Below are 14,490 nucleotides of genomic sequence, written 5' to 3'. Positions count from 1 at the left end.
TGGGCATATGCCCTGACTAGGAATCGAACCGTGACCTCCTGGTTCGTAGGTCTATGCTCAATCACTGAGTGACACCGGCTGGGCCCAACAGCTCTTAATGTACAGGAAAGTCCTTATTATTCAGACAAATTTACTACTTCATTGAAGAGCTATAGTCATTGCATCTCACATTTATATCAACATATTGGCCCTTATTATTCACTAACCTTTTTGTGAATATACTGCACATGTATTTCCTAATTGTTAGCCATAACAGATACCTCAGATTGGGTTTTGAGTTTTGAGTCTTGGGGCTATATGGGATGATCAGACAAAATAGAAGACAGACACATAATTATTACGAAGAAATCAACTACTTACTTGTCTCTGAGAACAACGCCTTCGATGCATGCACCAAAAAGGACAACATTGCTTAAATCTATGATATTGAGAGTCAAGGAAAATGATATTCACCCGCTAAGATGAGATAGAAAGTAGACAAGATGGGTAGGTTATCTAGTGAGAAGTTATGTTATAGAAAGCAGTTATCTTTATTACCAAGATAAAAACACTGATCACTCTAGTACCTCTGGATGTTCCTATGACTAAGATAGATTGGATCCATGAAAAGGATACAGACAAAGGAGGTGGTCAGGATGGCGAGGATAGTGCCAATGGGAATAGACTTCTGAGCATCTTTTAGATCTCCAGATCTGTTTGATCCAGCCATGATACCTTTAGAAAAGGAAAAAAGAATAAGTTAACTTACTGAGTTCCGGGACACTTTGATAGTCATACAGGTACTAGAAAGAAAGCGAGGAGCCCTGAGAATATAATTCTGTCTCCTGAGAAAAAAACCATTCCTTGTATCTGATAGCTTCTAAAATAGAAAACAGCCCAGATGCTTACCTGTGACAGAGGGAAAGAAGATCCCCACCAGAAGAGTAAAGGAGGTGGTGATGTCAACGAGGACATACTCATGGTTTAAGTTGCCTAAGACATCAGAAGATTTGGCAGAGGGCTTTTCAATGATCTCACCCTTTGGTAGATAATTACTCCAAAGATTCTCTACAGTGGGGAAAAAGGAGGGATATAAGCAGCAGCAGTGGGGAAAAAGTTAGGAAAGAAGATGATTATATAATCTTCTACCCAAGTAACCCTCTAAATCAGATTCCTCATTTATATAGTTTTTAAAGGTATGTTTGCTTCTACATGAGCATACACACACACACACACACACACACACATGCATACTATACAATAAAGCACACATAAAAAATGAATGCCCTTTCTCATCTGGTTCAAATATAATTTGACAAAATACTTCGGTATATACAAGTCCAGTTAAATTTACTAATACAAATTAGTAAAACTTAAGCAGATTAAAGCTAAATGCCTTGTAAAGTCTTTTTTTTTTTTAATTAGTGGATATCAATGCTGTTTCTTAGGTAAAACTTACTTACATGCAAAGGAATCTGTGGACCAAACATTTAAAATACAAGTCACTTAAGGAAAGAATTTCAGAAATTTAGCTGAGTTAGAAAAATACACATGTGAATGTGGTGTCATGAAAATAGTTACATTCTAGCTGTCATGTCAGGAGAACATTAGCAAGTTTACAATAACACAAAGGATATTTTATTATCTTATTCTAGGTTAAAAAGTGATTTGCTCAGCTCTGCTCTCAAAAGGTGGTAATGTTTTGCGGACAACACTGCAAGGGAGCCCTGAGAAAGAATAAATCCACTAATATAAAAGCAGAGAGGTGTTGAATTAGGGTTGAATGCTGAGCTTAAAGAGGGGGGTGACACTGGCAGTGAGTCTTGGTGGACTATAGAAGAGCATAAGAAGGCAGAGCCCATTTTCCTCAGAGAAAAAGAAAAAAACGTGTCCAAAAACCTCCCAACCTACCTTTAATGACACCACTAGCCAATCCGGGAATGCCCTGGATTGACGTGACGTTGTTGTGAATAAAGTACTCGTCACAGGTGGCATTGAAAAACTGACTGGAGTTGCAGAAGAAGCCCCACAACTTTGACGGTACCGTCATGTTGTTCATCTCCTTGGTCTTAGAGCAAGTGTCGAAGTGTCTTGATGAAAGGGTGCGGTTACCCAGCATGCAGACCCTAAGTAAAAACCAAGAGGGAGAAAAATGAAGCAAAGGAAGAATTTTTAAAAAGAAAATAGGTTAGAAGTGGGTCAGTAAATAATAAATAGGTTGGTAAAAGGAAAATGTCATCTCTGAGAGCTACACTGTCATGGATGGGAAAGAGAGTATTTATTGACTCGCTCTGTAAACGGTGACGTACATCTTCTGCCAATTTAATCCTTATAGCAATCTCACACAATATGCATTATTTCCATTTTGTGGATGCAGGAACTGAAGTCTGCGGAGATAAAGTAGTCTGCATGAGGTAACACAGATGGTAGGTGGCAGTGACAGAATTAAAATAGAAAGACTGTCTGAATACACTGTGCTGACTCACCTCCCACAATTTCTAGGCTATTAACCAACTTCTAGGTCTAAAAGAATCCTAGAGTCCTTTTGTTTTTTTTTTTAAAAAAATTCCCCTAACTTTATTTTTGGCCTAGAAAAAAGCATTATGTTCATAACAAATCCCTTGAGAATGTTTTGCTAAAGGTCAAACCTCTGGCTACTTTTTGAAGGAAGACAGCTTGGCTAGAACGAAAAAGCACATCCCTCTGTGACCTAAGAGAAAACTGTTTTTGAACATAAGCCTGGACCCAGTGGGAGTGAGGGTATTTAAGGATAACACAAATATTCATTGCTGATTTTATTTTATTTTCTCTAACCCAGAGATATAAATACAAACAAAGGAATAATATACCCACAGTTAAAATACCTTTAAAAAGGAGGAACAAAGCAATTTAAAAAAACAACAATAACACATTTTTATTGATTTTAGAGAGGATGGGAGAGGAAGAGATAGATAGAAACATCAACGTTGAGAGAATCATTGATCAGCTGCCCCCTGTACGATTGGGGATTGAGCCCGCAAACCGGGCATGTGCCCTGTCCAGGAATTGAACCATGACCTCCTGGTTCATAGGTCAACACTCAACCACTGAGCCACCACCACTAGGTGGAACAAAGCAACTTTTAAAATCTGCAAAATAGCAGCATGCATATACAATGAATCATGTACCCATTACACTGTCAGCTTCAACAACTCTCAACATTTTCCAGTCTTGTTTCATCCATTCCTCTAGGTTTTTTATCTTGTTTTGCTGGAATATTTTAAAGAAAATACCACAGCCCTTCCAGTGTTACTCAGTGGTTGAGCATCGACCTATGCACCAGGAGATCATGGTTTTATTGCGGGTCAGGGCACATGCCCATGTTACTCAAACTCCAGTAGGGGGCATGCAGGAGGCAGCTGATTGATGATTCTCTCTCATCATTGATGTTTCTATCTCTCCCTCTCCCGTACTCTCTGAAATCAATAAAAACATATTAAAAAAAGACTGTCATTAAAAACAACAACAACCACACATCATGATCTTTTATCCACCAAAAAAGAGGAGAAGCATCAAAGGAAAACTAGAGGCAAAATGGAATTTCCCAAGTTAAGATATAGCCAGAATGTAGCTTTAGTATTTTTATGACTCTAAAATTGATCTTTAGCTGCTCCATTGTCAGATGAGCAGGTTAAAAAAGTATGATGGAACCTATTGCGGACATCAGTGAGCTTAGAGGAAATACTGGGCTGGAAGAAAATCACAGGGTTTATGTTCTTGCTCTGCTATTAATTAACTTTGGGGCAAGTTATTTAATTTAATATCTATGAACCTAAGTTTTCATCTTGAAAAATCTACTTTTATGTAATCAGGTTAAATCAACATAGGACTGATGAATTTAATCCCCAGATAACTTTTCAAAGACAATATCTGTAACAAGATTTCAAATAACACTCAGTGCTGGTTAGTCCCTATGCCACTAGTCAAATGGAAAACTGGTGAGCCTGTGAGTCCCATATTTGTACAAATCCATTACTGCTTCAAAAATATACTTTAAGCCCTAGCTAGTTTGGCTCAGTGGATAGAACATCAGCCTGCGGACTGAAGGGTCCTGGGTTTGATTCCAGTCAAGGGCACATGCCTGGGTTGTGGGCTCAATCCCCAGTGGGGGGCATGCAGGAGGCAGCCTATCAATGATTCTCTCTCATCATTGTTTCTATCTCTCTCTCCTTCTCACTTCTTCTCTGAAATCAATATATATATATATATATATATATATATATATATATATATATATATGTAGTTTAAGTACCTGAACTACTTATTGTATATAATATAAGTAATACACATAGATATAAATACAAATAATGACATTTATTTCTCTTTATTTTCTGACTAGGAAGTCCATTATGGCATTAACAGAATTAAAAATTTAATGAATTACAAATATTTAGTTAGGAGTTTAGGTTTCCTTTGACTCTTTATTTTTTCATTAATAAAAGGAATCCAACATTTTGATACTTTATAAAGGTTGCTGGCAATAACTATACTGTTTGAAAAGCCCTTCATGAATGGTTCCAATATGCACAACCATTATTAGAGGGTTTTGAAAAAACCTAATTATCTATAGCCAAATGATGGCTATAGCTGCCAGTTCTATGCTTGGGACATAGGGAAGAGTATCCACATGAACAAACTAGGCAGTTTGCTGGGAGGCCTCCTACCTAGATGCTAACCGGGCTTATCCCAAAGGGAAATTTCAGAGGCTGTAAAATTGACTTGAAATGATCACATCACTAGATACTGTCAATGACTACCCAACAATCATGGTTAATCGGAGAGATAGAAACGTACGGGAAGTGTGGAGGGGCAAAAGACGACTTGATGGCTCCCGCGTAGATGGCCAAGATGGACACAATGACACAGGCCAAAAAAAGTGAGGCGAACTTGTTCACGTAGCGCACGCCGATGAAGACCACCAATACCATGAGCACTAAGAAGGCTGTGCCATAGACACGCATGTTATTTAGCATGGCTGCTGATTCCTTGAGTACATCATCGCTACGGAAGATGGCAGCCCGGGGGACAATGTATACCTGTTAAGCAATAATGGTAAAAAAAGTAGGTAATTTCAAAGTAGGCAAGTAAAAGGATGTTGCAGTTTGATTTGGTTTCACAAAGGAAAGCAAAGCTGAGACAGACAATGGCTGGAGACTTAGCCAAATTTCTATTTGGATCTAGAACACCTACAGAAATGGGATATCACTGATTTTTTTAAGTCTACATGCTATTCTGAATACCTGTATTTCCAAATGGAAAAAAAAAGTAATACATTAATAACATATTATTATCCTATCTAATAAAGAGGGAATATGCTAATTGACTGCTACACCCTCAAAGATGGCAGTGCCCACAGCCACAAGATGGCAGCGCCTAGTCCCCTCAGCCCCGCTGCCAGGGCAGCAGGCACATGGCATGGCTGGGCGCACCCCCAGAGGGGTCCGGCTGCTTCGCGAGCCTGCCTCCCGAGTCCCCCAGTCCCCTCAGCCCCCCAGCCACCCAGGGCCAGCCCGAGGGACAGGCAAGCCTCGGATGTTGGCTACCCAGCTGCCCAGGGCCGCCCGAGGCTCAGGTAACCAGGGCCGACCGAGGCTTGTGCTGCCGGCAGTGGCAGCAGCAGAGGTGTGATTAGGGCATCACCTTCCCGTGATTGCCAGGTCACCTCCTGCCCCTGAGGGATCCCAGACTGTGAGAGGGGGCAGGCCAGGCTGAGGGACCCCCCCACTCCAGTGCATGAATTTTCACGCACCAGGCCTCTAGTATAAAATAATTATAATGATTACCTTGAGGACTACTTCTGCTATCATTAATTTAAATAATAAAAAATATATCCCAGTAAATAAAGAAAGAAATGAAACACATTTTATTTCATCAGGATAAAAATATTTTAAAAAACACAACTTCATTTTACTTTTTCCCCATTGACACATATCTTCCTTATAGACTAACTTCTTGGTTGAGGTGATGGGGTGGGGGTGACTGGGTAGAGGGGAAGGAATAGGCAGACAAAAGATTCCCTCAACCTTTTTGCTCATATCCACACTTGGAGGCCAAGTGCGAAGTGCAATACAGCAAGAAGCAATAAAGCAAAATGAAATAAAATGAAATTAGCTGATTACAATCAATCACTTATAGCTGATCTCACAGAAGCTTTGACATCAAAGAACAACGTAAATCCAAATCTGTATTATTATCTATACTGTAGAACACAATTAAGTGATTACTCACCAGAAAAATTTCAATGGCACCAAGGATATACATAGCTGCTGCAAATGTGGTACCAAGATAGAAGCAGAGGCCAACAGCTCCACCAAACTCGGGGCCCAGTGCCCGGGAAATCATAAAGTATGAGCCCCCAGCTAACACACAAAGAACATGGTGATCAAGATAAAGAAAATACATTAGTAAGAGGTATGTGAACAATCATAAGTAAGAAGAATTAAAAATATGCATGAAGGATAAATATTTGAGGCTTTTGAAAATGCTGAATGTGGTAAAAAGTAGATTTGCTAGTGGGGAGGAGTAAAATATGGAATCTTTATGGTAGGATATACTGCACATCTAATGCTCCATGGGAAGCAGAACAATTTGTAGGTATTAGAAAAATATGAATATTTACTGCAGGCATGAGTTAGCCCAATAAAATATATTCTAACTAAAGGAAGCTAAGGATGCAACAAAAATGAAAAATTCTAGACTAGAACATCAATAAATTTTTAAAGAAGATATTCTAAACTCAAAGAGTATTAGTGTCTATGGCCAACAGATTATAACAGGATTCTATTCCTCGAAAGTTTACACTTCTGGCCTTCACATCATAAATACACAGTAACCACTGACAATCCCTGGCATCTGCGCTCAGCCTACTGACCTGGCACCACTCCGTTAGTCGCAATGGCACTCATGGAGATAGCAGTCAATATTGTCTGTAAAGAAAAAGAAGGGAGAAGATTGTTACTGTATAAAAGAGAACCTTCTGTACTATTTCCCATCTGTGGACCTCAGAGAACTTACCTCTACCTCCTTTTATGGAGGGAGTTACCTGTCATACCCAATGGCATGAAAATGAGGTGATGTGGCTCAACTCATTCTACAAGGCACACTATTACCTGGAGTATTCTGTTAAAACTAGAGGCCCAGTGCACAAAATCCATGCACGTGCACGGGGAGAGTCCCTAAGCCTGGCTGGCGATCAGGGCCAATCGGGGCCTTCCTCCATTCTGCGCTGCCCCCTAGTGGTCAGTGCACGTCATAGCAAGCGATCGAACTCCCAGTCTCCTGGTCAAACTCCCAAGGGGACACTTTACATATTAGCCTTTTATATATATAGATGCCCCTACATTGTAATCAGTAGGGTAGCTGCTATTGAGAACCACTGATCTCCCCCTAGATCTCCTAAACAAGTTGGGAAAAAAAAAATTGAAACTGAGTGAAGGCTGGCTACAATAACAAGAACAATATTCAATAAGGAAGAGAACTACTGAAGACTTCTGAGCTCATAAGAACTGTATTTTAAAATTTTTATATGTTTTTATTGATTTCAGAGAGAGGAAGGGAGAGGGAGATAGAAACATTGATGAGAGAGAATCATTGATTGGCTGCTTCCTGCATGCCCCCTACTGGGGATCAAGCCCACAACCCAGGCATGTACCCTGACCTGGAATCTAACCATGACTTCCTAGTTCATGGGTAGATGCTCAACAACTGAGCCACCCTGGCCTGGCAAGGACTGTATTGTAAAAACATTACCTGGTAGCAGAGTATAGCATGGACTGTAGAGAGGGAGTAGGTGGAGGAAAAGTGACCTGTTAGTAGGCTATTACAGTAATTCTGTGAGAGCTAAGGACTACAGTGGTAGAAGTGGAAATATAAGGGAAGGGTTGAATATAAGAGATTTCAGAGGAAGACATGATTAGTCTGGGTAGCTAATTGGGTGTGAGAGGCAATCAGGGAACCAAACATGGCACTGAAGTTTCAAGACTAAGAAACTGAAAAAAAAAATGATGGTGCCATTAATTTTAACTTGTTAATGATACAGATTACAGGTGATGGGTAGAGGGGAAGGAGTAGGCAGGGCTACACAGTGCCCTGCTCTGTAGAGCACTCTGCTGAGCATGAAGCATGTGGAGGGTATAATGGTGATAGTAATAAAAGAGGTCAGTTGCTAGTTAAATAATAAAGTAATAATTGTTTTTTATCCTCACCAGAGGATAATTTATTGATTTGAGAGAGAGGAAGGAAGACAGAGAAAGATAAAGAGAGAGAGAGAGAAACACTGATGTGAGAGAAATATTTGATCATTTGCTTCCTAGTACGCACTCAAACGGGGATTGAACCTGCAACCTAGGTATGTGCCCTGACCAAATTGAACCCACAATCTTTTAGTATACAGGACAATGCTCCAACCAACTGAGCTACCTGGCCAGGGCAATAAAATAATAATTTTTAAAAATATTTTTTTGTATTGATTTCAAAGAGGAAGAGAAAGGGAGAGAGAGATAGAAACATCAATGATGATGCATACCCCTCACTGGGGATTGAGCCTGCAATCCGGGCAAGTACCCTAACCGGGAACTGAACCGTGATCTCCTGGTTCATAGGTCAACACTTAACCACTGAGCAACACTGGTCAGGCAATAAAATAATAATTTGAAAAAATCTATCTACTTATAATAAAATTGACAGTTGTGGTTGGGAAACATAGATAAAAGAGTTTAGATTAAAGGAAGATTAAAATGTTCTCAGTGTGGTCCTGAAACACATACCTAGTTTCCAGGCTCAATCCCCAGTCAGGGAGCGTCACGGGAAGCAACCAATCGATGTTTCTCACCCACATGATATTACTCTCTCCCTTCCTCTAAAAAAAAAAAAAAAAAAAATCAATAAAAAGCATATCCTTGGGTGAGGGGAAAAAAGTGTTCTCAGTATGGTGGCGAGGAGACCTGGAAAAAACAACTGAATTTCTGGGGAAGAGAAAATGAATGGCACTTCAAAACAAAACAAACACTCCTCACTCTGAAACAATAATCAGTTTTGTTTCTCAACACTCTATTGGAGTAGTACACCCCATTTTCTAACACATTTTCTGTAACAACATTGGTGCTATCAAGCTCAAGTGGTTTGTATTCTGAATCCTTTGTAGGCTGTATCTTCTACTTCCTGTAGAAGACTTCCATTATAATTTCTAGTACATCTTGTTATAGATATAAGCAGTGAATAATTGAGACTAAATAACTGAAAACCCTTTTGATTTTCATATCAAAATAATCTCTCTTGTTGAAATGAGTCTTTCCCTAGTATTCTTTGTTTTATTCCCAAAGAGGTCAAATGCATATACTCTTGAGCAGTCGCAAGGTTCCAAGTCTGGACTTACACAGCAGCAGCAAATAAGGACAATTGCAAAGGCCTGAAGAACTCCAGCTGTGCCTACCACCCATGTAAGGCGTAGAAACAGGATCACTCCAAAAATATTTTGTAGACATGGGAGGTAGACACCCATGAAGGTACCCATTTGGGGGGTCTGAAAAGAAAAATGTTGACAAAAGAAAAAATTACATAGTCATCTTTTTACTTTTTACTTCATCTTTTTACTTTATATGAAAACTAGTTCCCTAAACTACCACATTCATCTCAAAGCAGAGATAAGTTTAATAAATACCCTAAAAGAGGCACATACAAAATCTCCAACTTACAAATGTCTATCACCATACCTTTTATTATTCCTAGAGCTATACATTTTTATCTTCCAAAGGTCCCCACATGTGTTTACATAGGCATTTGACCACAAATAAACTTTAAGTGCCCCCCAACAACTTAAAAAAGTTCTGTTGTTCAAAGCTGTTAACTTTCTCTTTTCATTTAAAAATGGACTAATGGCTTGATCTTCAAAATTTGGTATAAATCCTTCATTGTAGTTGGTAAAATAAAGATCAAAGTGTCCTTTTACCTTTGAACAACCAAAAAACTAACTTGTAATATTATTCTGTGTTTTCATTTTGATAAAAAAGACTAGTATTTGGTCTTCATGGCTCAGTCCTCACACTAGTTAGGGCCCTGCTCAAATATCATCTTAGCCTCTCTGAAACAGTAATGCTCTCTGCTCTGGCTTTCTTGCTGGCCAACAGCCTCGATCTCTTTACCCTGCTTATATTTTCCTTAGAACATTTATCATCATAGTTAAAACATCTTAAGGACTGTGACAATGAGATATCGTGAGTTCTTTTTGTGCTATGAACCTAGTGCCCAGGACAGTGTTGGCAAATACCAGGCATTCAATAAATAGCTGTTCTAGAGCAGAAACTGATGCCTTGGCTATATGAGGCGCTCTTTATTTATCCTTGTTTTCCAAGGCCTCACCTTGGTGGGCTTCTTTTTCCCTTCAGTGATGTTCTCTGCCTCTTCATGTTCCTTTGCTCCTTGAGTCAGGTTCGTGTAGTTAGCCATGCGGTTGAGGAGAGAAGACACCTTTGGTCTGGTGTCCATTTCTTCCTATAAAACCAGAAGTATGGAAGAAATGAGTGATGAAGAACACACTGGAATTAAGCATCAAAAGGACCGCCCTACCAGAAAACTGCAGAGTGAGAAAATATTTCACAGGTAAATATTTAAAGACGATTTAGCAATGAGATTTTATTTCCCCCAAAACTAAAATATCACACTCAATCAGGCCTACATGAACCCTTACAAAATTCTTAAATGAAAAACTTCGTGAGTCTTTCTAATAGTTTAACTTTTCAGTAAAAACAAAATCATGCTGGCCCCTACACACAGTTGTAACTTTGTAAAAAAAAACATTGATAATAAGATCTTTAACCAGATTACTCTCTTTCTTTAGGCTACTAACATTATATTAACTTATGGCTATTATGTATAGCACCAAGAATAGGCAGGTCAATAGAAAACTTTTGTGAGTGAACTAAATATTCACCTCAGACCTTTTCTTGAAGGAAGCTGAGAGAAAATATCACTTAAAACACAGGCACACCGAGAAGTGTTTAAAGCCAAAAAAAAGGCAGTGAGTGGACAGAAATGCAGGAATAAAATAGATTCCTTTCAACACCTCAACTGCAAAGTCCATGCTCTTAGATAAGACACATGGGTCTTCTGACTCTAGCAGCCTGCTTCCTACACTGGTTTTGGTTAGTAGTCTGAGGGTAAATGATAGTCTTCCCAAATGCAGAGCTGAAATATACACTATTTTATACTTAGAATATAATTCCAATGTAAACATCTAAATCCCAGCTGAATTTGACAGCAACATTCTCCATATGCCTGTGATGGCAACATTCCTTTTCTCTTTCATAGGAATTTGATTTAATTAATGGCTACCCATTAAGTCAACCACAGTGACAAGCTGTAAGTATTGTATTTTAACAATTAGCTATTAAGTTATCCAGCCTGTGCTGTTTTAAAACTGAATGGGGTAGAAAACAGCTATCTTGAAATCTCAGTTCCTAAAATCTGTCCTAGTTTTCTCCCAAATATTACCTCAAAGAGTGCCAAGTTTTTATCAAAATATTCATCTCCTTCTTCATAATTGGAATTATTGAGATAAGCATTTCGAGCTTTCTTATGGCCATCATCTGGGGAAAAAGTAAACCAAGTTAGTTTCTCATTGGTTTTGAAGAAGCACCAGCACCAAAGAACTGTATGTTGTCTCTGTATTAATATAGAACCAATTTTCATATTCAAATTTAAATCTGAGAAGGTAGACTCAATCAGCATTGCTTGGAGAATGTGGCTCCCTCTCTAACAAGAGCAAGAACAAATCTCTAAGAAGTAAACAAGGGTCATTCCTTTTCTTAACAATATGAAGACCTCTGGAAATATTTTTTTAGGACTATAGCCTAGTAGAGTCTCTTTTATTTATTTATTTATTTATTTATTTATTTATTAAATATATTTTATTGATTTTTTACAGAGAGGAAGGGAGAGGGATAGAGAGTTAGAAACATCGATCAGCTGCCTCCCGCACACCCCCTACTGGGGATGTGACCGCAACCAAGGTACATGCCCCCGACCAGAATCGAACCTGGGACCTTTCAGTCCGCAGGCTGACGCTCTATTCACTGAGCCAAACCGGCTTCGGCCCTAGTAGAGTCTCTTAAAGTCACCCAAATCTAAAATGGAAAAAGAAATTGAATATTTATTGAGTGCCTGCTCAATACTGTGCTAGACATAGGCTACTTCCCACCCTGTTGCTGTGAAAACGGCAGTAAAAGCTCCCTGTCTCCACTGCTGTCCAACCTTTTGTTAAATGACATTAGGTCATCTAACCAAGTATTATTTTTGTACAAACACTTGCCACATATTTTATGTTCAAAGAGACACCCCATAGAATTTGGTAAACCAGCTATGAAGAAAAAAAAGAGAGACTGGGTTTCCTAAGACAGCAGTGTTTGGGTTGTTTGAGCACTTCCTTAACTTTGATTCTTTATTGTGTAAGTTATATAATTACAATTGGTAGAAGAGAAAGAAATAAAATTTTAAAAATATGTAAATGTCATTAAGAGCCAAGATTTTAAATGAGAAAAGAGATGCCAATATAAAAATTAAATAAATTAATTTCAAGTCCTATAACCTTAATTATATATAAGGGGAGCTTGGGAAATAGGCAACAAGCTATCAAAATAACTGGGTCACACCAAAGGACAGAAGAGCCAACCTGAAGGAAGTTCCCACTGGCCAAAATGGAATAATATGGCTACTAAAAATAAATAATGCAATGGATTAAAATGCAAATATGTGAAATACCCAGCATATTTTAAAATCTAACCACACACCATATTATTTTACTTATATGTAGAACCTAAATAACAAAATAAATGAATGAAGAAAACTGAAATAGACTCAAAGACACAGAACAGATTGATGGTTGTATAGGGGATAAGGGTTGGAGGACTGAGTGAAAAAGGTGAAGGGATTAAGAAGTACAAATTAAAAAAAAAAAGAGTACAAATTGGTAATTACAAAATAGTCACAGGGATGTGGAGTATAGCATAGGGAATATAGTCAATGATATTGTAATAATTATGTACGGTGCCAAGTGGGTACTAAATTTATTAGGGGATTACTTCATATCCATATATATAAAGAGCCAGGGTCATAACATCCACAACAACCAGAGACTCAACTGAAAGCCAGGCTGCACGCACAGCAGGCAAGTGGGCTGAACTGCTAACCTCTCGGGGGTGGGGCTGATCAGCAGCAGCAGCAGCTGCTGGCGAGGCCCAGAGAGAAGCAGGGTGATCAGACCCTGCTTCTCTCTCCCTGCCTCACCAGCAGCCAAGCCTCTCTCTCTTTCCCAGAGGTCAGCAGTTCAGCCCACTGGCCAGCAACCTGGGGTGGCTGCTGATCAGCCCCGCCTCTATGATCAGGCCCGGAGATAGACCTAGAGATACTGACTGGCATAGAAACCAACCAATAAGAACCAAATCTGGGTGAATTGCGAGGAGCCAATGGCTGCCTAGGAGGAGAGGCTTTTGACGCTGACTGGCATAGAAACCGACTAATCAGAACCAAATCTGGGTGAACTGCGAAGGCAGAACCTAAGGTGGGGGCTGAGGAGGGGTTTTAAGGGCAATAGCTGTTTGGTATAAGGTGTAAGAAAGTGGTTCAATTTTTTAATGACCAGTTTGGCAGTATAGTGCATATGGTTGGCTATCAGTCCAGATATAGGGATTATGTGTTTTTATCTGCCAAGAGCATCTCCTCCTGCTGAAAAAGGCTTCCCTCCCCAATTTAAGCAATCCTATCCTATATAATCTATCTATAATAATAAAAGAGTAATATTCTAATTAGACCAGGTCAACCGGCCATCTTCCAGACATCCAACTTCCTTCCAGACAAAGCCATGATGGTGGGGGCCGAGGCAGAGGCAGTTAGGGGTGATCAGGCAGGCAGAGACAGTTAGGGGCGATCAGGCAGGCAGGGGAGGGCAGTTAGGGGCGATCAGGTAGGCAGGCAGGCAAGTGGTTAGGAGCCAGTCGTCCCGGATTGCGAGAGGAATGTCTGACTGCCAGTTTAGGCCTGATCCCAGTTGGGCATCCCTGAGGAGTCCCAGATTGGAGAGGGTGCAGGCCGGGCTGAGGAACCCTCCTTGCACGAATTTCATGCACTGGGCCTCTTGTATTATATAAATGTCTACCCACTATGCTGTATACCTAATACTAATACAAAATAGTTTAAAAATCTAATCACTTTTACAGAGTTGCTAAAAACAACACGTAATTCTAAAAAATAAACAGCAAGAATCAAGCAATTGTCCTGCCTTTCCTATAACAACTATATTTAAGGGTAACTAAAGAAAATTTCTTCATTATAGAAATGTTCTAGCTAATAAATGCAGATGGAATAATATAATTAGAAAATAAAATCACCAATTTTCAATGCCTAATGAAATGGATCTAGGCAATAACCATCAATGGCTGCTAAAACCATTAGGTAAAAGACTGAGGCAGAACTTTATCATGG

The 14,490-nt window shown here is 39.4% G+C and overlaps 1 protein-coding gene across 4 annotated transcripts in view; it reads right to left on the bottom strand.

Annotated features, from left to right (window-relative positions):
* The window catches only part of SLC12A6 (solute carrier family 12 member 6), a 103,157-nt gene that overhangs the window by 21,053 nt on the left and 67,614 nt on the right, over positions 1 to 14,490 (bottom strand). For all 4 annotated transcript variants that reach the window (XM_079768274.1, XM_079768275.1, XM_079768276.1 and 1 more), the window contains exons 3-12: positions 11,506 to 11,600; positions 10,375 to 10,506; positions 9,392 to 9,538; positions 6,890 to 6,944; positions 6,247 to 6,377; positions 4,813 to 5,054; positions 1,891 to 2,105; positions 889 to 1,047; positions 616 to 714; positions 361 to 418 (exon numbers count right to left, since the gene is read on the bottom strand). In XM_079768274.1, the coding sequence (XP_079624400.1) occupies positions 361 to 418; positions 616 to 714; positions 889 to 1,047; positions 1,891 to 2,105; positions 4,813 to 5,054; positions 6,247 to 6,377; positions 6,890 to 6,944; positions 9,392 to 9,538; positions 10,375 to 10,506; positions 11,506 to 11,600 (1,333 nt within the window). The remainder of the gene's footprint in view (positions 1 to 360; positions 419 to 615; positions 715 to 888; positions 1,048 to 1,890; positions 2,106 to 4,812; positions 5,055 to 6,246; positions 6,378 to 6,889; positions 6,945 to 9,391; positions 9,539 to 10,374; positions 10,507 to 11,505; positions 11,601 to 14,490) is intronic.

The sequence above is a fragment of the Cnephaeus nilssonii genome (assembly GCF_951640355.1).
Source record: "Cnephaeus nilssonii genome assembly, chromosome: 4".
In the NCBI taxonomy this organism is placed as follows: domain Eukaryota; kingdom Metazoa; phylum Chordata; class Mammalia; order Chiroptera; family Vespertilionidae; genus Cnephaeus; species Cnephaeus nilssonii.
This window is presented reverse-complemented; position numbering and strand designations above follow the sequence as displayed.